This window comes from Bidens hawaiensis, unplaced genomic scaffold (assembly GCF_021521415.1).
Source record: "Bidens hawaiensis isolate Kalapana, Puna unplaced genomic scaffold, B.hawaiensis_p1.1 tig00018666_1, whole genome shotgun sequence".
Classification (NCBI taxonomy): domain Eukaryota; kingdom Viridiplantae; phylum Streptophyta; class Magnoliopsida; order Asterales; family Asteraceae; genus Bidens; species Bidens hawaiensis.
Genome location: NW_027492828.1, coordinates 17900 through 44338, shown reverse-complemented (window position 1 = coordinate 44338; position 26439 = coordinate 17900). Strand labels below are relative to the sequence as shown.

At 40.2% G+C, this 26439-nt stretch overlaps 1 protein-coding gene and 1 pseudogene across 2 annotated transcripts; both read right to left on the bottom strand.

Moving 5' to 3' along the window:
- Positions 1-7573: 7573 nt before the first annotated feature.
- LOC143556642 (translocation protein SEC62-like) lies at positions 7574-10656 on the bottom strand (annotated as a pseudogene). The gene is made up of 5 exons (XR_013139408.1): positions 10472-10656; positions 9058-9371; positions 8770-8971; positions 7975-8203; positions 7574-7862 (listed from the first exon to the last, which is right to left on the bottom strand). The product of XR_013139408.1 is annotated as a translocation protein SEC62-like (transcript).
- Positions 10657-17170: 6514 nt separating this feature from the next.
- LOC143556662 (hexokinase-3-like) lies at positions 17171-21981 on the bottom strand. Its single transcript, XM_077045930.1, has 9 exons — positions 21710-21981; positions 20668-20815; positions 20407-20589; positions 20229-20303; positions 19982-20137; positions 19797-19895; positions 19603-19730; positions 18488-18569; positions 17171-17797 (listed from the first exon to the last, which is right to left on the bottom strand). Exons 1-9 carry the CDS (start codon positions 21979-21981, stop codon positions 17411-17413), a joined length of 1530 nt encoding a protein of 509 aa, XP_076902045.1. The 3' UTR covers positions 17171-17410.
- Positions 21982-26439: the final 4458 nt, after the last annotated feature.

The following is a 26439-nucleotide window of genomic DNA, read 5'->3' as shown; positions in this document are numbered from 1 at the left end:
TTAAATTCACCGCATTAATTGCGATTACTATATAAAGGGGGAGAGGGTTCTTTGTAATCCATACTTTCACCTCTCTTCTTCTTCTTAGCGATTTCCGGCAAATACTCCCCTTTTCAGGCAAGCATTTTCCCGAAATCGCTTTCTTCAAAATGTCTTCCCATGATGCTGAAGCTGTAGCCGATGATAGGAGTACTGCTGGCGAGTGCCAGTGTGCTCTACCTGTCGATCAGTACCAGTATGTTGTCAGGAAGTTCATGCTTGAGTCTCTTGAGCCTGAGTTTCCTGAACCCCACCAGACTGTGTACGATGCCCCCAGTGGCAAGATCGGGGTATATGCTGCATTCTTTGTTTATGGGAACCTTAGGTTCCCATTGACAAAGTTTGTGTACCGTGTCCTGGAGAGGCACGGTGTGCACCTAACCGAGTTGCATCCGATGGCGATTGCCAAGATCCGGCACTTCGAGTGGGTGTGTCGGATTCTGGGTATTGAGCCCTATGTGGACCGCCTGATGACCTTCTATACTTGGAGGTGCATCCAGGGTTGGTACACCTTGACAACCCGTATTAAGGGTTTGAAGATCTGCGTGACCGAGCGCAGTCTCCGATCGTGGAAGCGGGAGTTCTTCTACGTTTCTGCCCGCGCCATCCCTATTGCCATGAAGTTTAAGAAGGGACAAGCGCTTCCGAGCATTCATGCTTCCAGCTACCAGGAGGCGGAATGGTTCGCGAAGATATCCCGGGTCCAATCTCCGGTTTACCGGTTTGCGGAGTCCGGGATGGTGATGCTGGGGATGAGCCGGGTATGGAAGGATGCGTCCCGGTTTCCCATCCTTCTCGAATACGGTTTGAACTCTATTCCTTATGGTATGTCTTGTCTTTCTTGCTGATATAAGTCTGTCTTCTAACTGTTTCTTTTCTTTCAGAGGGGAACGATTTGGAGTCGCTCCTGTACCCGCGGGAAGCTGACGGTCCCGTGCGGGTGGGCACTCGTGCTCTAGACGACAATGAGTTGCCCATCCTGGAGCAAACGGCGGATCGGTTTGTGGAGGTCTATCCGCTGGGCCACGAGATCCTGAGCCAACGGCGGCCAGGTAAGGCGATACTCTATCCTCAACCCCTCAATGCTGTACCCGCTGCTGGAATTCCTTACATCCTGTCTTCTTCTGAGGAATCCGCAGATGGTCCTCCGCTGGTGCGGAAGAGGAAGGCTGCCGGTGGGAAAGGGAAGGAGAAGGTGGCCTCCACAGCTGATCCGGTGCTCCTATCTGACACCGAGTCAGATAGTGAAGAGGTGGCGGGGCACCCCGGTGGTGAGAAGACCACTGCTCCGGAGGCTACGACTGTTACCTCCGGAGAGCCAACGACGACGACGGTGACCGGCATCAAGAGACCGGCTCCATCGGGTTTGTCCCCGCCTGTCCGTACGTTCAGGCTCAAGAAAACCCGTAAGTACAAACATCCTTGTTTTTGTAGATTTAATACTTCATAAATTTATTGTTTTAACACTTATCTTCTTGTGCAGGCGTGGATGTTGACGCATTCCCGGGTGGAGTGCCGAGTAGTACCTCTCCGCCGATGACGGTAGGCTTGGTCAGCCTTCCTGAGGCGTCGACCCAGGCGCCTGCGCCTGCTCCCGCTGGTTCAGTTGCTCAGTCTGAGCCGACTGTTCCAGCCGAGATGACGTCACCGCCGGTGGTAAGTGCGATTTTTACAGCATCTTTCACCGAGCCGGCGGTTACGATTGCTGCGGATTCTGCGGCAGCGACTGCGGCGGCTGCCACCATGCCCCCGCCACCGGCATCGACGGCCGGCCCATCAGGTACGCATGGGAGTACTCGCCAATCTTTGCCACCTTCCCATCTGCCTGACCTTTTGGATGGGTTTCCTCTGGGTTCAGGTGATGGGTTCGGCGGCTATCGGCCTGTTATAGACCCTACAGGTGCGTAGGGTTCCTTTGGCCCTTTTTCACTTTTATTTTTTATCATCTTTTCCTAACTGCTTTTTTGTTTTTGCAGTGTCGGATTCCAATGAAGTGTATGTTCCGCGATGGAACATACGCCGAGGAACAACCCTTCGTACCCCTGTGGAGTGCGTGGAATGGGCTCGCCACGCTGCTCCCCATGGTGCGTTGGGGGAAGCCATGGCTAGCTACCAGGAGGGTAGGCTAACCAATGAGCTTCGGGTTCTCCAGGCCCGGATGCAGCCACGCGTCGAGCTGCTTTGTCGTGAAAACGACAAGTTAAAAGCAGCTCGCGCCAAAGACGTATCTCAAGCGCGGGCTCTTCGGGAGGAGAACCAAAAGTTGGCCGCAGCTGCTGCGGAGAAGGAGAAGGCTTTCAAGGCCCTCGAGGTTGAGGTTCAAGCGCGACTCGAGGCCCGCTCCAAGGCTGCCCAAGCTGTTAACGAACAGCTTCGGCTGGCTAAGGAGACTGCGAGGAACGCAACCGAGAGGGCCACCAAGGCTGAAGCCGTTGCTGAGCCTTTACGCGTGGAGAACGAGGAGCTCAAGGCCAAATTGGAGGCTCTCCAACGTGCTCATGATGCCTTGGCGATGGAGGATGCCAAGAAGCTTCAAGAAATCCTGGACCAGAGGGGCGTGCTTGATCACACCGAGCGGAAGCTTAAGGGCGTTGAAGAGGCTGCTGCAAAGGAAGTGCTACTTGCCAACCTTAACAAAAGCGCAGCCGAACGCGCCTGCACCCAAGCTCAAGCCGCCCTCCAAGAAGCTCTGGTTGCCAAGGAATGGCTTCTTCGAGAGGCGTTGCCTCAGGTATGTTTAGCTTTACACCTTCACGCTTTCCTTTGTACATAGAAAAGGTGTTTCACTTATATATTTTCTTTGTAGGTTGTGCATCGGGTCTTCTCAGAGACTACTTATGATGATGCCATGAGCGCAGCCCTCAACGCTTCTCACGAGGATGGGGAACGGGCCGGCTTCCTGCTTGGTCTAGGGTTTGTTGAGAAAGGCGTCCCGCCATCCAACTTCCCTTTATACAATGTAGATACCGAAGCCATATATGACCAAGCAGTAAATCAATACGCCGCCTTCCCGCATCCGGTGGTGGAGAAGGTGAATGAAATTGCTGCTGCTGATGATGGGCTACCTATCCTTAAGGCTTACCTTGAACAGCCACGCTCTACTGACGGTGCTGGTCCAAGTGGAAGTGGCCCTGAAGCCTGATCCTGAAGATCCCTTCCCATTGCTAGGATAGTCTTGTACATCGTAGGCGGGTAGTTACCAGGCCATTCTTGTAATAATTCGTTTGTGAAATATTAATCTTTTTGCGTATAAGATTGTTATTTCCTTCTTTGGGTTTCTTGCTTTATAAACTTATGACTTGCATACTTAGTTTAAATTAGCAATTTTCCAAGTGTAGAATAAGTTAACCTGTTGAACGTGGTTGATAATGGGTTAAAGTTTTGCTTCCTCTTTCGTGATTGTGCGGGTAGAACCGTCACTTGCACTTAGTAGGATGGCTAACCTTTAACCTTCATCTGACCTGCGTGTAGGTTTTCCTCATCTTTTGAGGATAAGTTAACCTTTGAACGTGGTTGATAATAGGTGTGAAGTTTTGCTTCCTCTTTCGTGATTGTGCGGGTAGAACCGTCACTTGCACTTAGGATGGCAAAACTTTACCCATATCTGACCTGCGTGTAGGTTTTCCTCATCCTTTGAGGATAATTTAACCTTTGAACGTGGTTGATAATAGGTGTGAAGTTTTGCTTCCTCTTTCGTGATTGTGCGGGTAGAACCGTCACTTGCACTTAGTAGGATGGCAAAACTTTACCCATATCTGACCTGCGTGTAGGTTTTCCTTATCCTTTTGAGAATTTTGTTTTGAACCGTTCGACGCGCGGTTGTCAATAGGTTAGTGTTCAGTTTCCTTTCATGATTCATGCGGATAGACCGGCACTTTCATTTAATGGAATAATTGAACTCTTCCCCTTTTACTGACCTGCGTGAAGGTTTTTTCCTGTTATTGGGTTTGTGCGGGTAGGACCGCCTTCCCACGCAACCACTTCACGTAATGTGAATGCCGTCACCACGTAATGTGAATGCCGTCACCAGTGTTGCATAGTTTAACCGTTCGACGCGCGGTTGTTGATAGGTTATTGTTCAGTTTCCTCATTATGATTCGTGCGGATAGACCGGCACTTTCATTTTTGGGTGCTGAACCTTTCCCCTTCAACTGACCTGCGTGAAGGTTTTTTCACATTATTGGGTTTATGCGGGTAGAACCGCCTTCCCACGCAACGACTTCGCATAATGTGAATATCGTCATATTAGTGCAGAAAAGTAAAATCATCAGCTTCGATGTTCTAAAGAGAATCATTTCCATTAGAAGTGGCTCTGGGCCTTTTACAAATTGGAATTGATTTACATGCAAACTGTGTAAATGAGCTCCCTTCCATGTTGGGATGGGAGTGCCATCGAGCCGATACGCACCTGGTTCGGGATCTCGTTCTTTACGCAGCATGTAGTCTCGATATTGAAGCTGGAATTTTTATTCGTGTTTTCCCCCGCTGGGGTTCTACACGCACCCGCCTGCTCAGCCTTTATTGCGCCACGAGGTGCGCGAGCGTCCCATCTCTGACAAATGCTTCGACCATGTCTTTTACGTCTATGCATTCTTCAGTGTTGTGGCCTTTTGTCTTGTGAAAGTCACAGTATTTGCTCCAATCAGCATCGTGACGATGTCGGATTATTGGAGGCTTTGGCCACGGGAGCTCTTCAGTGGCGAATATCTCAGTGACGCTTTTGGTGAGTGGCGTCCATCTGGAGTTTCGGTGCGGCTGTACATTATCCCTTCCGCCCAATCGATGTTGCAAGCCGGATGAGGTGTCAAAGTTTACCCTTGACTGCCAAATGCCTAGCTTCCGCTTTTTATTTAATCGGGCGGTGAGGACATTGTCTTCTCTCGTCTTCTGAGTGTAGAGGTTTGTGCTCTGTGGGAGATCTCTACCCAGTTGCTTCTCCGTTTCCGCATAGCGTTTTGCTGCTGTCATGATGGCATCCCATGTGGATGGCATACCATCTTTACCCGTTAGGGTGCGGATGAGCTCTGGGTCATGCGCGCCCTGGATGAAGGCAGCGCGAACAAGATCTTCACTGATATTGCCCAAACTTAGCTTCTTCGAGTTGAAGCGAGTGATGAAGTTTGGCAGAGATTCATCTTCTTCTCGTATGCATTTGAGGATTGTCCATTGCTCCTCGGTATACTTCCGTTGCTGGCTGAAGTGTTGGCTAAACTTCTGCTGGAAGTCTGCCCAGTCGTAGATGTGGTTGACCGGTAGACGATCAAACCAAGCTCTAGCAGCCCCAACAAGCGTCATTTGGAACATGTAGCACCACGTGGGTTCCGTCCAATTGCTGACGGTTGCCCCCGCTATGAACCTGTTCAAATGGTCGTCTGGATCAGATATACCGTCATATGTGCCTATGTTAGGCATTTGTTTGGCACTCTTTGGGGCGATTGCTTCTGCAATGTCCCTTGCAAACTTGGACATTCCTGCATTTGCAACGTTTGGTCTGAACGTTTTGGAGAAGTCTCGTGGACTTCCACCTGTGCTTTTTGGTTTGAAGGCTTGTCCAAAATGCCTTTTCGGTTGGGATTCCATTTCCTTACGCTTCCCTTTTGCCCTATGGCGAGGGTTCGCGTCGGAGTCAGATTCCTCCGAGTCATCCTCCCAGTATTCGAATTCTTCGGCCTGTTGTACGGAACGCAAGCGTTCGTTCAACTCGGCCTGGAATTCCTTTTGTCGTGCCTCCGCCCATGCCTTGACTTCATCGAGAGTTTGGCGGGGGAGTCTTCGTTTCTCAACCTGGGTATCAGTGGATCCCAGTAGGCGATCATTTACTGCACTTGCCCCAGCATGAGTAACTGGGGTAGTGTTCGTAAAATTTACTTCACTTGCCCCGGCTTGGGTAACCGGGGTAGTGTTTGTAAAAACTGTGTTACCGGTATTCCCCCCAGTAGCTGGGGTCGTGGTTACCGGAATTTCTCTAACCATCTTTGTAGAAGTTTGAAAAAACTGGAGAAAAATGTAGTTCTAGCTTTATGCACGGATGGCGCCAATGAAGAAACACTAACCGGACCCCGGACAGATTACTGGTAACCTGGGGGTTGGAGAGATATTTCCCACGAGGGGTTAGACCCTGAGAAGATGGTTCTTCTGATAACCTGCAAAACAGACACCGTGAGCTCGTCACTGAGAAGGGGGGGGTTCCTCCTTGTGACCACCCTCCGGCGTGAGAATCAGACTAGATTGCTCTTTAAATATAAAAGTATATTAAGAGATTGCTAGAGTAGATATCAGGTATAATATGATGATGATGTGATAAGATATGATATGATAATACAAGATAAGATCAGATGGTCATACCATTTGTGGTATTTATAGCCGAAGGTAGGTTTCCAAGGAGGTATGGCCGGCTGCAACAGTGTTCCTGTTCACCAACAGTAGTCTACGCACGTGCCCTGCTGGTAGTTGGTGGGTAGGTAGCGGCTGACAGCGACCAGGCCTGCTGTATACTATTCCTTTTCCACCAACTGTCAGCTACGCACGTGGTATGACAAGAGTTGGTGAGTAGGCAGCGGCTAATAGTGACATACAGTGTAGGAGCATGCTGCTCGCCATACTGTTGTCTATAAGCTGTCGTATCTTTAGTCAGATCTTTTTCCCATACCTCGTCAGGTACAGTACAGAAGATCTTCCTGTATCGTACGGACTGGCTTATTTGGGCGGGAGTATTCCCCCTCCCGCCCTTGTGCGGGATTGTTCCCGGCTTCGCTCATTCTCAGGTGACACTGAACGATTGAGAGCTAAGTGCCTTGTGCGTGTAGCCTTGCTGCGCGGGTGGCCTTCCCTAATGGCTTGTATCCGAGGCTGCGGGGACAGGCGGAGTCCTTCACCATTGGGAGGCATTTCCTGCGGGACCAGCTTGCGTACTGCGCGTAAGGACGTCACGTCTCTGAGCATGGTTGGTCCTGCGGATCCAGTTGGTTTCTGCGCAAACGTCCCTGTTTAAGGTGAGTCTTGCGGGTCCAACTGGGCTCTGCTGGGACCTACCTCTTCAATTACCTTTCAGTGAAATATTTATTTTTTTATGGTTATTTTTTTAGAAATGTGGACCTGAAATAAAAACCAGGTTTATGATTCATTTATTATTTACTTATTAAGACTTCATATTCATTATTAAAATTGTAAAATAATGAAAAGATAAAATAGTTTCACCGTCTTACATATGATGTATGATGTATCCATTCTCATGGCACCACCTTTGAACACATTCAATGGGCATACTGAAAAGTTTTGAGTTAAACAAAGTAGGTAATCTTATAAGAGTTGCTAATCATTTTCTGAAACCCAATGCTTAAGGTATGCTTTGAATGTAACATGTATAAACATTTACATGATCGGACCCATTTAACCATTATGATTATAGTCACCACCTTAGTTATGTTCGTCGGTGACATTTTGGTTTGGTTCGGTCCGCTTTTCTGACAGTTTGGTCTTAACTTAAAAATACCAAAAAGGTTGTAAGAAAAAAAAATCAAAATAATACTCTCAATTCACTCAAAAACATAAAAATCAAATACATAAGATGCCTTTTTTTGAAAACTTGAACTGTAATCTGTTCACATCTATTCTCCTATATATTATCGTTGTGCAAATCTTTTTCATCTATACTTTCATCATGCTCATGTTCGACATACTCAGGGGAAGCAGCCTGTCCACTTTCACCGCCTCCACCGTTGCTGTCGGTCTCTGATTGCATGCTATCCATCATACCCGACAAAGCCAACCGTGGGTCCCACTCGAGGACATCATCAATGATATTGGAAACCCGCTTCTGATACCTGAAGGTAAAAATAACCACAATACAGTCAACTTTCACGTAACAGTAATTATGGGCATTCAGGTAAAAAAAAGATATTGCTGCGGTTATTTATTATTGTTAACAATGATTACCTGGCCCTAGCAGCCTCATCAGGGGCATGATGCCTCAAAAGTAGTATAGCTAAAACCGCCACAGTGGCATAAAAGATTCTTGCTGTTAGCTTCGGTTTCTCATCCTCGTCTTTTTGGGGCCAAAAACGGAAAAGCTCTTGCAATGTTGCTTCCTCAGCAAGAATGTTGGGGAAAATCCATATACGCTTCCCAAGTAAAGCCCATGATAAACCAAATATCAAGGCTCTCACTGTCAACAACTCAACATATATACACAATAAAATCTATTATTTATTAATTAATTTCAGATCAAGAGTTTGTTACTTTGTAGTTCATTCATATTAGAAGTTGGTGAGTTTGTGTATGCTCTTTAACAACATAAAAATGTAAACAAATAATGTACAAGTGTGTTGTATTATAAGAACCATCAAAATGCCATAAATAATGTTAATAGCAATGATAAAGAAAGGCAGTATAAAGAAAAAAATATTATATCAGGCGCGATGAAGACTCCCAACATTGTTACTAAAACGCCTTTAATTTAAGCTAATCAGTAATCATGTTCATTCAACTAAATGAACCATATTTTGTACTTTTGTTCATGTTCATTCATTTATTAAAGAAATTAACTTTCCACTGAATGATTCAATGAATGTCCAGTTCGTTTACAAGCCTATATGCGAGTAGCATTGCATGTAGTCATGTACAAATCAAAGCATTTGGTGCTATGGCTGTCAAACCAACGAAATCTCATAATATAAAACAATAACAATAAACACTTCCAAGAAATATAAATAACAAGAATAAAAAACGTACCCAAAAGCAGGCAAAGTATAAGAAGAAGTATCCCAGCACATAAGTAGAGTATAAGCAGCTTTGCTCGATGGGGATACACAGGAAACAAGCAGATTGCAAGGGTCAAAACAGGCCAAGATAATGATAAAAGTGTTTGCCATAGTGGACGCTTGTTTACAAACGTCCATGCAAAAAACGCATCATTATCAGAAAACTTCTGCTCCTGTAAACAAAATAGAATAAAATGATATAATAAAATAAAAAAGTAGAGGTTTATATAACCAAAATATATAATTTATAAAAACTTACAGAATATATTTCTAAATGAGCTGGCCATGTTGACAGTTTTTTTTTCCGGGGCGTACGGTTTTTACCACACGATCACAACGAACTAAAAGATTCTTTCTTAATAGTGCATCAACAATATCTTCTACTTCTAGATGACTTTCTGATTCTAATATGTCTTTGAGCTCTGAATGATTTCTCAGAAAAGTAACAAAATCTTTTCCTCTAAAGTACTCAACACGGGTTTCTTGTAACACGGCCCACCTGGAAACCAAGTCTTTATGATCTCTCACTTTCTCAGCAAATAATTGGAAAACGTCTTTCTTGTTCACTTGTTTCTGGTTCCAAAACAATAATTTCAGTTAGAACTCTAGACGTGTGCACGCAGTAATCAATCAAGATTTTCATTACAAAAATTTTATAATGCAATGCCTTCAAAGCATAAAGTACTAAATGACAACATGAACAAGGTTAAGTCTAAAATGTAAATACTAGTGCAATATCAGAGACTCCATTACAAATAAAATCTGCACCTTAGTGCTTGTGAGAAAGCATTCTGCAATATGGTTTTTGAAAAAATCCTATTATTGACGACGACTTCTACATAACAAAATACTACAGAAAAAGTTAACAGACAAACATTATTTATGACAAGGAGACTGATAGCAGGCTCTGATAAGTGATAACAGCATTACATTGACACAACATCCTCTATCCAAAATAAACCAAGAATTACGGTGTGACACGGCAGAATGAAATTGTGAATCTAAAACCCAATGTAGCTACAAGGTCTCACTTCTGCTAGCGAAAAGTCCTGATATAGACGAAATATCTTTGTGCTCCGTAAACCTATTAGCTATAATGTAGATCGAAACAATAAATCCAGCAAAACCAAACTTTTCCACTTATGTAGGGCTCTCCAAATGCTAACCAAGTAAACACAATAGAAAACACCAAATGTAACAGCAGAACAAGACATAAGAATTTCGAGATGAACCAAAATTACAAACACTTGATGCAATTCACTCTTTGACAGTAAACAGATGACAATTTCATATGTAGTATTAACCGCTCGATGCAAAATTTTAATTCTGTAAAGTTGACTCCACCGGTCCAAGTTGGTTAATTATCATGATTGATGCAATCAACAATTCTTATAAAAGCTAAAACCTATGGGAAATTGTTGGAAACTTTATGGTTAATCAATTAATTTCAATATGCAAAATTTACAAGCAAAATCAATCAATAACAATTATATGAAACCCTAGGCAAAATAAAATATTTGAAGGTGGCAAAGTTAGTTAGTTCCACATAATAAGACACAATTTGTTTCTAAACAATCTGAAACTACACCTGTATATATATATATATATCACAAACACGTAATGCTGAAGAATTAATATACATATAGATCGATTAATAATAATAATAATAATACCTTATTATTACTAGAAGGAGTAGGAGGAGTATCAGGAGATCGCCGGGCCTTCTTCTTCTCGGCTCCGGCTTTCTTCATCTTCTTCGAATTCGAATTCAATTTGACCTAATTAATTAATTAATTAATTTAGTTACTTTGTTCGCTCCGATACAGGTTTTGGTGTCTCCGGTTCCGTAGTATGTATGTATGTATATGTTTTACACGTTGTAACGCGTGCCGATGTCATTCATTTATATTCTGATATTATTTATTTATTTATTTATTTGTATCTTTCTCCAAATATTATTCCAATTCAAATATTTTAAATTGATATCAAAGATACGATGGAATTAGTGTCATGGTGGTACTAGAATTAGTAAAAATAATATCTAAGTTAAGACGTTTAACTTATAGAGCTAGTATCTAGGACTAATGGACTAGCATGTTAGTGGTGGGGTCGTTAAATTAAATAAAAACAGACTTTAAAACGTTGAACGACACACATCCGTTGCAGCATGTTAACTCAAAATAGTTTTGACCAAAATATTAACACATTATCATAGAATATAATAACTAAGTCAAAACGATAAAAAATAGACGTTAAAATAAATCAAAAGTTAATGGCTTGTTCATCTATTCTTTAGACAATTGGTACATTATTATGCGCAACTCCGTATTAAACAAGACTAAATTTGAAACATAGATAAAAATAAGCATTACTTTATAGTTAGTATATATTGTAAAAGGTTTATGAAACCTAATCAAAAGCAACTATTATTCAACTGAGTTTGAATTAATATATTGTAACAATGGCAATAATAATAATAATAATAATAATAATAATAATAATAATTGAGTGACTGGAGATAGTAAGATAATTGAAGTTATTTTTCAAATACAACATGTATAAATTAATAAGACTAGCTCTAACGGGTCAACATTCAAAATCTTGGGGCTCTATCGAGAAACCGAAAAATACGTTACATAAATACAATTTAAAAAGAAGCACAGAGTTGCATAACCCTGCAATATATATGACTATATAGCGGGCCCGTCCACAAAAGTATTCACGTCTGAAAAATGCCTAATGCCGAAATCTTAATGGTTTATAAGGAAAATCGTGTATTCGTGTGTGAGCATAATGAGTACACATGTTGCATTCATTGTGAGCCTATTATGCATTTGTGCCCACTTATGCGATTTGTTCTAGGTGTCCATGTTTATTTTGGACTTTTGGCAAACCATTTTGTCACCTTGTTAATTTATGTGATTTTCTTATAAAAATAATCGTTAGACAGACTCGTTGCTGGCGTACCTACTCTTTGAGTAGGGGGTCGGCCGACCCCTGTGAAAAAAAATTAGCGGTATATATGTGTTAAAATCTCGACCGACCCCTGTGAAATTTTGACACCGACCCTTGTGAAATTTCGAGAACGACAAAAAGACCCTGTGAAAATTCAAGAACGACCCCATGAAATTTCGAGACCGGCCATAATAAAAAATAAATTTACAGATTTACATTTATAATTATATAAATGTACATAAATAACTAAATTTGAGTTTAACTAAAACAAATTTAATTCAAATTTAAACCCAAATGTCCAATCAAACTATTCCTAAGTTTTAACTTAAAGCCCAAAACTTTCAACCCAATCTACATTTAACTTATTAAAAAGGTTACAATGGCCCAAATAATTTGTTATGTCAGTTTAATGGATTATAAGAGCTTTAATCTTTAAAGAAAATGTTTCGACTTTCTACATGCGTTGGTTTGCTCACCAACTTCACATGTATTGGTTTATCGTTTATTGAGGCTAGCTCTCGTATTACCCATCGCAACCGCAAACGTTGAAAATATTTTTCGGCAATGAAGTACGTGAAGTCTGATTTGCATAATCAAATGAGTTATAAGAATTTAAACGATAGTTGTATTTGTTTTATTGAAAAAGACATGCGTACTATATGATGTTTTTGTTAAGGTTTAAAAAATGAAAACCCGTAAAAAACAATTTTAGACATATAACATTTTATTTATGCAAATTTAATGAAGTTTCACGTATTTTTTTTGTTTGATTATCTTTTTTCTATATTACTCGAGCCGACCCGATTCTAGCCGATCGGAGGGGCTCAACCGGACCAAAAAAGATATATACTGATTACTTTCCACGATCGATCGAACCGGATCAGAAAAAAATTATGCAGCGATGGTCAACTGAATACCGATTAAAAAGTTTTCCGACCCCTGTGAGAAAATTTCCTGGATCCGCCACTAGCTGAATCATCAAAGGTCCAAAACCTTATTTGATTATACAGGAACATCATCGACTAGTCACCGCCACCACCTCTCCCATAAGCTCCACCACCACTATCTCCACTCTTCACTAGTCTTAAAAGCAAAAGATAAGAGTGAACCCATTTTGATAAATGGCATGACCCAATATGATATTTTTCCAAAACAGCCTTTATTAACCCAAACATTTTGGTAAAAGATAACCCTTTACACTATCTGACCAACACGTTTTGTCACTTGCTTATGTAATTTATAAAAGTAACTTTATAATTAGTATTTCAACCAATAATGTTGTGATATATAGGATACGAAATTAATTTTGGGATAACATGGCAGATAAACAATTAAGTATAATATAATTTTTTGAAAAAACTCAAATAGATACTTTGTAATACACAAAAGGTTACAGATACTTGCATATTTAACAGACCAAATAGTTCTAGACTTGATTGTGTAGGCATAGAGGTGTTCAAAAAAACCGGTTGGGGAACCGGTTTACCGGTTTTAACCGGAAACCGGTTTTTATGAAAACCGGTTTTTTAAAAACCGGTTTGACCGGTTATTGAACCGCCGGTTAGTACTTCGGTTACTCATTCGTGGACAAAAACCGGTTATTGAACCGGTTAGTTAAAAAACCGGTTAAATTTAAAAACCGGTTATTAAAAAACCGGTTAACCTAAAAACCGGTTTTTAGGTTAACCGGTTTTTGACCGTTATAAAACGGCCATATGACCGTTTGGGTCCTTTTTTGCCCGTTTTTTCTTGATTTCTAGCCGTTTTTTTTAACATTTTACCCCCACAAACAACTATATATAGTTTAGATTGGGTAGGTTAGCTCACACTCGATTATACAACTCTACTAGCTCTAAACGTTTATTTCATACGCGATTATTTTGTTATCTCACACTCAATTATACCACATTACCACTCCATACGCTCTTATTTCGTAGTCGTTTATTTCATACTCGTACTCGTTTATTTCATACTCGATTATACGCTCTTATTATCATGGCCTCCCAAAGTGCTGCTTCATCCGTCAACATGGGTGCCTCGAACACAGACATAACGGTCGTTCGGATCATCCCCACGAAACGAAACCAAGATGTGTGGCAACATTTCGACCTATGCGAACTGTCTAACGGTCGCCAAAAAGCTCGATGCAAGCACTGTTTGAAGTTCTATGCCAAAGATGCAAACTCCACTTTAAAAGCGCATATACAACAGCGCTTTTGCAAGGCCTTGAAGGACGAAGCGGGAAGCAGTTCGCAGCCGGAGATGACGAATCAAGGAGGGGTGTTTACGTACGACGTTGAAGCGGTACGTCAACAGTTTTCAAACTTTGTGATTCAACAAACACTTCCTTTCAACCACTTCGACAACCCTCAATTCACGGAGATGATGCAAAACTATGTTCAACCACGCTACCAACACGTAAGTCGTTCAACCCTTAGAAGAGATTGTCTTAAAGCATGGAAAAACGCTAAATCCGAACTAATTTCATACTTTTCAAACTTACAAACTGGTGTAAACTTAACAACGGATGTTTGGTCGGTACCTCATGGTTCGCCCGACTCATACATTTGTGTGACGGCTCATTGGGTTGACCCCGAGTCGTGGCAAATGATGAAACGAACCGTTGCGTTTCAATTGTTTAATTACCCGCACACGGGTAGAAATATTTTTCAAATCTTGGATAAAGTCATTCGACAATACAAAATTGAAGATAAAATCTTTTCAATTTCGTTTGATAACGCGTCCAACAATACGGCCGCGGTTGGCCATTTAAAATTAAAGTATAAACCTATTTGTGAGGGAGTGTTTTTTCATAGCCGATGCATTGCACATATTATCAACTTGGCCGTGCAAGACGGGTTAAACGTGATCGAAACGCAAAGAAACAGTTTTAAAAGAATGTTACGAGATTTTTTTAGCAACAATAAAACATTTTCAAGATACAAAAAATTTTGTGTGGAAACTAATTATCAATGGTTGGGGCTAAATTGGGATTGTCCAACAAGATGGAACTCGACTTGTAATATGTTTGAGAAAGCCATCCAACAAAAAGAATCATTAATTGTGTTTCATCAAATTTTGTCAAGTAGGGGTAAATGTGCACCATATGATCCTAGAAACTGGTTATTGATTGAGATCGTTACGGAGGTCCTTCAAATTTTTAAATCTTGCACAACTAGTTTATCCGGGGTTTACTATCCAACAAGCCCCATTGCTTTACCAAAAATTGCTGTCATGTGCACAAAGTTGAGTGAACTTGATTGTAGGGGTGCACCTTATTTTGATATGGGTGTAAAAATGAAAGAAAAATTTAGAAAATATTTTCAACAACTACCCGCTGTTTTGACATGTGCTGTTGCGTTAAACCCTTGCATCAATGTTGGTGGTGTTGAAGCTTTAATAGAAAAAATTTGTGATGAGCTTGGGTTAAACGACGATCAAAACCCCTATTATAGCCAAACTTTAAAGAATGCTTTCAACACCACCTTGTCAAACATGTATGATGTCTACCTTACAAAATACGGGTCGTCTTCCCAAATTCATGACTCGTTAAGAGCTGTTGCCCAATCCCAATCCCAAACCGACCTTGAAATGGGGATGTACTACATGATTTGGGAAGACGCCGGTAAACGTCAAAGGGTAAACACCCCAAGCAGTGAACTTGGAAGGTATGGTGGTACCAACTTTGTGAAACACATGACTCCGGATAAATTTAGAAGTCTTGATTTGCTGGCTTGGTGGAGAGGTAAGGAGGATGAGTTTCCGATCCTCGCCGCCATGGCCAAAGATTTACTAACGGTCCAAGCTTCCACGGTAGCTTCGGAGTCTGCTTTTTCTGTTTCTGGCAGGGTTATATCGATTAGGAGGACTCGACTCACTGCACCAGCTATAGAGATGTCGATTTGCTACAAGGATTACTTGGACTCTTTAGATAGGGCACAACATCAACGCTCACTCGATGGGGAAATGGAGTATATGAAGCAGGCTTGTATGAAGACGAGGTCAATGAAGGACACACTCAACCAATGACCGATGAAGAAGCCGCGTACGACGATTACCTAAGAAATAGCTCGGGATCGGGTAGCGAAGAAAATTAGTTAAAGAAACAGCAAACATGGAGGCAAATCATGAGTAAGAAACAGCAAGTTGTTCATGTAATCGTGTCTAAGCATTCTTTTTCCTAATATGTGCTCTTATTTACTTGTTGATTTGGATTTTTCTAATTTAGTTAAAGAAACAGCAAACATGGAGGCAAATCATGAACAAACTGCGATTGGGAACAACAGGAGCATCTGCTAGTTCACGATTTAATGTTTGTATTTTTGAGTTAAATCATGAACAACAGTTCTTGGCAGAGATTTCTTCAGTGTTAATGATTTAATGTTTGTATTTTTGAGTTACGAATATGCGATAACGATTTAATGTTTGTATTTTTAATGTAAAAACTATAAATGAAAGTTATGTGTTTTTAATCTTTGGTTTGTTGAAAACACATTCACCAACACACACTCATACTCATCTTCGAAGCAAAGAACCCTAACAACGAAAGCAAAGAATGGCTTCGGTCAGTCCGTTTTGCCTTGTAGTTACCGGTTTGTTTATACTGTGAAAAAATAATGGTCTTCATTAAGTACAAAATATAAAAAACAAATATTCGTATTTGAAACCGCGAAATTTAAAAAAAAAAAAAAAAAAAAAACCGGTTAATAAAAAAACCGGTTTATTAACCGGTTCTAACCGGTTTCTAAACCGGTCCTAACCGGTTAGACCGGTTAGGGTTTTGACAGAAAAAAACCGGTTATTAACCGGTCCGGTTATTAACCGGTCCGGTTATTAACCGAACCGGTTTTTTTCCGGGCCAAAAAAAAACCGGTCCGGTTAATAACCGAACCGGTTTTTTTAAAAAAACCGGTTTGTGCACCTCTGCAGTGTAGGCATTTTAATTACTTTCATGTATGCAAACACAAGCCAAAAAATGCAGTACTGTGAGAAGCGCTGCCCGATCAGCAGCTACATGCACACAACTTAATTGATGGCTAACAATTTTTCGACATCCTAAACCAAAAACCAGTCTTTTGAAGACATCAAAACCGAGCACCTAATGTAGCCTATTCGATTCATTTCGATTTCAGTTTTGTTACTAAAAATATTGCATACAAACATGTTGAAAGTGTACCACATAACCAACCTGGCCCTCACTTGCATGGATTAATTCATGAACTGATTTCACAAAGCTCTTGTGTAGTTGTGTTGGCATTTTGAATATCGGTATCGGTTAAAGAAGACCCAATGGGCTACTGTACAAGTGTTGAATATCCTTGAGCTATTTACCAATCTTTCTATAGATTGGTCTTGCTTACATAAATAACCTTGAAAACTGCAGAAGCTTTTTAGTTTTAACATAATTTAATAAACCAAAAACGCAAATTCTAATTCAAATTGCTACTATTTTACCCTAAGAAACAATGAACACATTCTGAGCCTACAAAGGACTGCCACAACCTTAATCTCTACCACTATATGACCTATTTACAACCTTCTCTTCTATACATCATATAGATCATATATAAATGGAAACATTTACAATTTACTGGCACTATATATGTATACTTTCATATATATTCATATATATCATAGCCATATATCAATATATACGTTCATAGAACCTGTACCGTATCCACACTTCGAGCTGAATTCGATGCTGCCAACATAGCCGTCCCGATCCCGGACCCATCTTCCATCGTTTTCAATATTACAAACGGCGCGATTTCTTCACCTAATATCTCAGCTACAGCTTCATTTAAATATTCTCTGAAAATAGTGTAGCTTGTGTATAAACCGCCTTCAACCGCGACAACTGTTCTTCTCATTTTACCAATTTTATAACCTTTGATTCTTCCACTTGAAATGCCACCTGTCCCGTCTCGACCGATCTTTTTCAAGATCCCGACAATGCCTGCATCCGCCAGCCTGGCAGCACGTCTTGTCACCACATCACATACTTTGACTACGAGTTTTCTGACTTTTAACGGGACATCGCGTATCTGTTTATAAAAAGACACCTTTTACAGAAAGAAATATAACCGAACATGAAAAGGTTAATAACTGGCTGAACCCTACCTAAAGCTAACCAATAGGCTTGTAAATGAACCAAACGAACAAAAACAGATCATATTCGTGTTTGTTCGTTTAACTTAACCGAACAAACAATCGAACACGAACATATAAATGAACAGGGTTTTCATGTTCGTCCTAGTTAAGAAAATGAACGTGTTCGTTTTCGTTTATGTTTGTTCAACAACAGTATAGCGAGCGGTTCATGAATGTAAAAGGGTGAACATAAATGAACATAGATGAACGACCATAACTGAGTTTAAACCAATGAGCCTAAAATTTTAATGAATACATTAACAAGCGTAAACAAACTAACTTAAATAAATGTAAACAACCGAACATAAACGAATTTAAATGAATGAATGTAAACAAATGTTCACGGACATAAAAGAGCAACTTTTGTTCATGTTCATTCGTTTATTAAATAAACGAACACATGTCAACTTCTTGCAGAACGGTTCACTCAACATTCAGTTTGTTCACAGGCCTACTAAAACGTTTACTAATTCCATGCTGGGTCCGTGCCTTGTTAAGTAATGCGTTAAATATTGATTAAAAAAACAATACTGTTGCAATAACAATCTAAAACTTTAAATAAAAGTTGTGCAAAAAAATCTTACACCCAAAGTTTCTTCTAAAATCTTTGCAACTTCACTCAAATCGGGTGAGTCATCTTCATGCATGGCTGCCATTAGTGGTGTACTGTGTGACATCAAGAACATATATTATTTTAAGGTTCTTCACATTCGACCAATGTTAATGTAGTAATTTGAATCAATATCAAAAGGGCGTAATGGGAAAGATGTTTTTATAATAGAAAGATGGCTGCCACTTTGAAAAGAGAAAAAAAAATGAAAAGTAGGCGGCTTTAGCCCATACATGATTAGAATATTAATAGGACCGCCACTTAACAGTTTAAGAATATAAGATAAAAGGTCGGTTCTTTTACACGAAAGATAACCTTATAAGTAACAATTTAATGAAGAAACAAATTAAGGTACAAATGAGTGAGTGACTAGACCCCAGCTAGACAATAATATAGGAAATGACAACATTTGAATTCACCTGACTGTTGTATGTTATATAATCCAAAAGTTTGGTTGAAAAAAAGTAACAGTTCTTTAACTTATATAATACTTTTTCATAATTCTGAAAGGTTTCTATCATCACATAAATTTAGATATAAATAACCTCAAATTAGGGCTACAAACAAGCCGAGCCGGTTGGGCCCGGGCTTAAGCTCGAACTTAAACGAGCTGGCTCGTAAAACGCTCGAGTATTTACACACATATTGATATATGTGTATAAATACTGTTTTAACATACATAATACCAAATGCATAAACTAAAGAACTTATAGCATTAAATGTATTATTATAATTTCATATTGTTAAATGATCGAGAGGCATATTATATGTATTATTTTTGTTTTTTTATATATGTTAAAATTTGAAGTTCGCCAACCCTGACTCGGGCTCAGCTCAGTTACAAACAAGCTTTTTTCGAACCGTGAGCTTTTTGAACAGCCCTACATCTATGCATATTTATTGAAAAGCATTAATAATAACAATGTAGAACCCGTTCTTCAAGCACCATTACTTGCAAAAAAATGGTTGTCTAATAATTAACTTGAGCCCACATAAGTTTCTCTTTGACTTTACATGCTTCCTAAATATAGTAAACTGACATCATGCTTGTTGTCAGTTTAATTTAAGGGTATAATGGTAAAGCCATACCTCAACACAAACCGTGTGGACAGCTTAGAAGACAACGGTCCAAAGATATCAGACACTAAAGACAGCCTGTAAATCACTCTTCTTACTATGTCACCTAAATACATTCCCGATATCATTTTCTCAAAGCCCTGCAACAATACCCTTTTATTAGTCACATAATTAATAAAGATAAAATCAGTTAATTACTAACTTACCTGATCATTTGGGTTTTGGCTCTCAGCATCAAGATCAATGTCATATGATGTTCTAGGCAAATGTGAGGACCAAAAGTTACCCCATTCCATATTGATAACCTGTTGAAGTTAAGTTGATAAGTGAGCCAAAACGTTAATTATTTTTTTATTAGTTAATAGTAAAACGACTCAAAGACCAAGGATACCATGCCTCCTGAAGTCGTGAGAAGACCTTGACATTTGATAACCGCATCGGCCAGCTCTAAATAACACGCATTAGTGCCGGTCCCGATTACAACTGCAGCAACTGTGTCTTTATCAAGAAAATGGCCAACTGCCAATGTTCCCACACTATCATTCACCTGTTACCAATGAGTCAAATATTTTAATCCTTAAAAAGTAAAGGTAAAAAACATGGTCAGAAGAACAAGAAAAGGGTAGTGAAGTTCTTACAAGTGCAGCAACATTCATATCTAGACCTCTTCTGGACAATGCCTTTTGCAAACATTCAACAACATCTTTCTCAACCTGAAATAATAACCACGTAATGTTCGATACATGAAAATAGAGTTACAAACTTCACATTTCAAGTTTCAAATCACTTATAATCATAGTATGTTGTTTAACTAACCATATCTTCAATGGCAAAACCTTTAGTCCACTTGATTAAAGTCCCTGATGAAACAGATGTCTGTTTCACAGGAAACGAGAATGTAAATCCAAGATCCTTTCCTCTAACTTGTGAAAGCTGCAAATTGTCCCCCTTTTGTTCAATAAACTCCTTTAAAGACAAAGCAATAAAATCAAATAATTCCTGTAAATAAAAAAACATCACATTAATAAACATAATCCTAATAAAATCATGTTGTGTAAAGTGTAAACGCGTGAACACCTCGCTTGTGCTGGTCATTAAAAGCTGTGGAATAGGTTCCCTTTCGACATCATGACCAAGAATTGACCTTTGACCGCCAAGCTGGATTCTTAGAATCCTAAAATTGGTGCCTCCAACATGTAAGGCGTAATATATTCCATTTTCACTCCTAAAAAATTAAAATTACACCATTAACATCAATAAAATAGCCATTATGATGATAAAAAGCATTTAGTTCAAAATGAGGTAAACAGCAGTCAGCAACATGACAAAATGTCTTGAAATACAGCATTCAATATGATGTTTCAAAATAGTATGTGTCCATTTAATTCTGTTTGGTCAATACACTTATAAATAGGTAAGGATCTTATGATTGATGTCACAAATTCACCAACCTTAATTAAAGTTCATCAATAGTCAGCCTTGTTGTAAACCAGTACCAATTCACACACTACATAAAGGACAACTAAACAACTAATTAGTTCTTTACATTAAATTACTAGACAACAGTTCTTTAAAGAGTTGGTTAACAAAAAGTTTCAAAAAGATTTATTCAAAGCATAAATTTCAAAAAGACCGGTTCAAACTTCAAAGTTCAAACAACCTTCTGGAAGGCAAAATGTTTCATAAATCATAATAGCAGACACAGTTGTAAAATCCCACGCTAGTCGGTACACCACCGACTGGTCACCAATTAATCGCTATTTGGTCAAAATCGGTCAAATATCTGAAAAATTACATATAAATTCCAATCCAATTTATCCCGATTAATCACCGGTCCCTACCCCACCGCCCGACTAGCGCCTAACAATTTTTACAACCCTAATAACAGGTCACCTAATACCAATACCACACTAACTAGCCCTAAACCAAGTCAATACGCATATTTACGCAAACAGTCTCTAACTACCATCAGATTTTGATATTTTAACATACACAAGAATCACACATATTAACAAATAATAACCAAAATTATTGTTTTAAAAAAAGACATAAAATTGAATCAAATTAGCAACATAAACTGCTTCTATATGCATTTATGAACCGATAATAATATATGAACCCATCGGGTAGATTATCGACAAATGTAAGTAACATCTTGAGCTTACTACCGCCTTCAGAGGCTAAACCGGCGTGCATCTCGACCGCCATGGCATCAACAACCTGCCGTAACCGTCCGACCGGAGTCGCCGCCGCTTTTTCAAACTCACTAACCGCCGTAACAACCTTCCACCACCGTCTCATGCTTCTTACTCTTTTCGTCACCATCGCCGCTGCAATCACACAACTCGCCGCCGCAAACCCTACGGCTATACCTAACCCTAACTTCCCCATATAATTATTATTATTATTATTATTACGTTCTCTAATAATAACCGATTGGTTAACCGGTTAACCAATTTCCGTGGTGTAATCCATGTGTTGAGTTGTTGAAGAATATAAACGGAAAGTTTTAACGGAAAGTGTTTGAAAAGTTGACGGCCGGAGAATACTGTTCCGGTGAAGTAACGGCGGGGTGAAATGAAACGCAGACAAGGTGTTTGATGAAATGCGTGAGAGAGAAACAAGTTTAATTTGGAAAGTGAAACCGGTGGGTATTTATATTTTTATTTAGTCAATGACGGAATTGCCCTTGGACTGTTTTGATTTTACTTGTTCCAAAAATGAACAAATGTTTCTTTATTTTAGTTTCATTCACATGATACAATATTTTTTTATAATACTTTTAATGGTTTTTTTTATAAATATGATACTACTCATAAATAAGAAAATCGTTAGTTTTTTAATATATTTATTATGTGTTACAGTAATTTGTTATATATTTTAAGATTTTAAGATTCCTTTCTAAAAAGTTGGGCGCGAGCGTCTGGCCGAGCGTCTGGCCTCTTGCGCCCTTCCTAGCGCTCCACACCCCTCAGCCTTACAAACAACATAACTTTTTAGAAAGGAATCTTAAAATCTTAAAATATATAACAAATTACTGTAACACATAATAAATATATTAAAAAACTGGGCGCGAGCACCACACCACCGAGGCGCGATAGGGGCGCGAGAGCGGAAAACGAGGCAGGCGCCAGGGTGCTAGCGGCTGAGAATGGCGTGAAATTTTCTTGGAAAGCGTGAATAGAGCCGTTGGGGGGTGTTTTATTAAAAAAAAACTTTTTTTTTCCTATATATAATAACAAACCCATATCAAACCCATATCAAACCAATATCCAACTCGATTTTGTTTCTCTGTATTAAACATATATCAAACCCAAACCAATATCACATACCAATATCACATACCACACCCAAAACCCGAAATCACCCCATCTTCCAAACCTTTTTTTAAAAACATGGCTGGAAATTGGTACCCAAACCTAGAATTAGATTACAGTTACGACGATTTATGGTCGGCACCGGACCAACCGATGTTTTATTCGGGGTCGCAACAACCATCCGGCTTTCAACCATCCAACATACAACCGTCTCCTAACTTTGTAGTTCCGGAGACACAAGAACCAGAACCAGAAGGTGAAGCTGCGGGACAAAGAAGACGCGTCCACCGGAAAAAACAAGTTGCAACGGACGGGTCGGGTTCGGCTTCGACCGGAAGGGCGAAACGGAAAATCACTCCGTGGTCATCGGATGAGAAGGAAGCCCTGTGTCGGGCTTGGATAGCCACTTCTGAGGATCGGCGTTGCGGTAATTGTTTTAACGTTTTTAAAAATGATTTTTAATAAAAAAGTTAAATAAAAAAGTTAAATGACATACAAATTTATTATGCATTTTGCAGCGGACTACCAAAAGAGCAAGGTCTTTTGGACAAAGGTTAGGGAGACGTTCTATTCGCTCGTTGGGAGTACAGAGCGGACCGCCGATATGATTTCGGGTCGGTGGACCGAAATCAGAAAATTTGTCGGCTTGTTTACTAATCTGTTCAACAGGAACGCCGGTCGTATGAGACCAAGTGGCAGTGACGATTTGGCGGTCTATAATTTCACTGTCGAAGAGTGGAAGCAGGAGTGCCTGCGGAGGTATGGGACGGTGAAGACGTGGGACGGTGTAAAGGTGTGGGAGAGGTTGAGAAGGTGTTCCAAGTGGGTTGAGCTGGTGGCGCCGGACCTTGATGCGGAAGTAGGGCCGAAACGGACTAAAACTAGTTCGTCTGGAGCGTACAGCACTTCCGCGCGGGTCGGATTGCCTGGTTGGATTCGACCTAAACGTTGCGGGGGAGGAAACGTCTTCACCGCCGAGGAGGCGGCCATTGGGAAGGGACGCCAGGGGGAAAAAACCGGCTGAGGGGGAAGCCGTAAACATCAACGATCTTGTTGAATCCCTCAATAAATTCAACAAAACCATGGAGGTGGTCTCTATTGACAAAAAGGAAAAAAAAAGAATGAGAGATTTGGACTTCCTTGCAAGAGACTTCAGCCACCTAAATCCGGTCGACCAAATGCTGATGGAAAAACAAAAGGAACGTCTCCGGAAGAGGTTGATCGAAGAAGACGAAGCCGAATAATAAGAATAATGTTTTTCTTTAGTACTTTAATTTTTTTTTATATATTAATGTGTTTTTTTAATTAATGTGTGTTTTTTTAAATAATTTCTTGTTTTTTTAATAATACGTTTTTTTAATACATTTATAAAAAAATAAAAAAATAAACCGCTCGCGCCCCCTCTCGCGCCCCTCCACACCATGGCCCGGGGCGCTATCACCACTACCAACACCCATCTTATCAAGTTTCTCTCTCTGCCACACGTCACAATATTATTGGCTGGCGCCCCCACTCACGCCCCCTCTCGCGCCCCCCCACACCCCTCAGCCTAAGGTTTATGAAAGTAATCTTATCAAATTTGTTAATTTATTTGGAAATAAAGAAGCTGATGTATAGACTAATAGACTATAGAGAAGTAGATTGTTATTATATCATATCTAGACTAATAGACTATAGAGAAGTAGATTGTTATTATATCATATCTTGTTACAAAGAAAATAACATGTGTGAATTTGTTTGAAGATTTTAAAACTTTGGCCTCTATTGGATACTTATGCAACATCATGTATGACATCACCTTAAAATCCAAGAAAAATGATACAAGGCAACTAGATGAAATAATTTTTTAATTTTTGATAGATTCATGTACTTTTTTTTTTACCGTTAAACACACACTTTATTATATATCTATTCTACTTTTAAAATCATTACGTTTGCAATTCGTAAGATTTGAATCCCAATTCCCCAAATCTAACCTCTATAAGGTCGAATAGTATACCAATTTACCACAAGGAAATCATAAAGAAAACAACTATTTGCTTGATTTCAAGTTATTTAACAACTAGCACTTAAAAATGTATATTTTGAGTGGCATGTGTGATAGTATTTGCTATTCCACTTGATCCTTTTGGAGTGGTGAGACTAAAGAGACCTTATGTTGACCTCATTATTTTACTATCTCCATTCAAATTATTTGTGTTCAAGTGACCCAAAGAATGCGACAGCTACAACTCTACAACCATGGCCATGTGTTTTATCACACATTTTTTAAATTCAATTTGCATATTGAAGAGGTATGTACCCGCCTCAACACCAAGCAAGCCGGGTCAACCCGCAAGATAAAGACATTATGAAGGCACAAAGCCAAAACCCAGGCGCATGGCGCATACAAAACATGCTCAGGCATCATATGCTCGCGCATCACATATGCGCGCGGCGCATATCGCATGCTCTTGCACATCACATATGCTCGCGCGTCACAATTGCGCGTGGCGCACCAGCGCGCGGCGCATATCACACGCTCGTGCATATCACACCTGCGCATGAAATATCTGCGCGTGAGAATAAAAAGAAGACTTCGCGCATCCTCAGGATGGGCGCATATCACACGTGCACATAATCAACCTCGTCCTTATCCAAATCAGGGTTAGGGCAACCTTGATTGTGCACGTCAGACAATCTTCTAGAAGGCATCTTTTTAAGGAGTAAGAATATGCTGATGTTGACAGCTGCCAAATGAAAGGTCGACAACTCAGCATGACACATGTGCTACCACATGATTACAACCAACGAGAAAGCGCCAGGTGTCCCAGAGGACACATGGCGCAGTGCGGTTGGAGGAGGCCAACGAGGCTGAGCCCAACCAGTGGAAACCCTAGCACTATAAATACAGCATCAACTCCACTTTGATGAGACATTCATTCACACTCAATCATTGACAGTTACAAGCAGTGATATCACATTCAATCATATTGAATCATATTCACTCACAGTCAGTTACAGAAAGACACACAGTCACATCATCAAGGGTATTCAGCGATTCAGCAATACTCTTGAGATTCACTTACATACAACATTATTATCTTCTCCAAAAGATACTGATTCTCACGCCGGAGGGTTACCCCAAAGAGGACCCCTCTGTCCCTTTCTGAGGGGTAAGTAACGGCGCTGTTCATTTTGTAGGTGGAAGAACTCGGATCCAGAAGAACCATCGGTGAAATAGTTTAATCACACCCGGGGAAAGTAGATCTGCTACCAGTGAGTAGATCCACGTTTCTTCATTGGCGCCATCCACTGTTACAAACGGCAATCAGATCTCATCCAGATCTAAAAAATTCAATCACCATGGTTTCTGGAGTTCGTAACGTTGATCAAGCTCTGGAGGATATTGAACGTGAGGGTGTTAACGACGGACAGCAGTTTCTGAGGGTTCCGCGTGATTCTACGCGTACCACCAGCAACCGTCCCTTCGTCACAACCCCTCACGGCCAGACTGAAACTCCTCCAGACGATCACACGTTACAAAATATGG

Excerpts from the sequence above, each read along its gene's own strand:
- LOC143556662 (XM_077045930.1), bottom strand. The coding sequence starts at position 21,981 with ATGGGGAAGTTAGGGTTAGGTATAGCCGTAGGGTTTGCGGCGGCGAGT. Across the intron at positions 20,590-20,667 it reads TAATGACCAGCACAAGCGAG|GAATTATTTGATTTTATTGC; the intron begins GTGTTCACGCGT and ends TTTTATTTACAG. Across the intron at positions 19,896-19,981 it reads TCACGACTTCAGGAGGCATG|GTTATCAATATGGAATGGGG; the intron begins GTATCCTTGGTC and ends TAACTTCAACAG.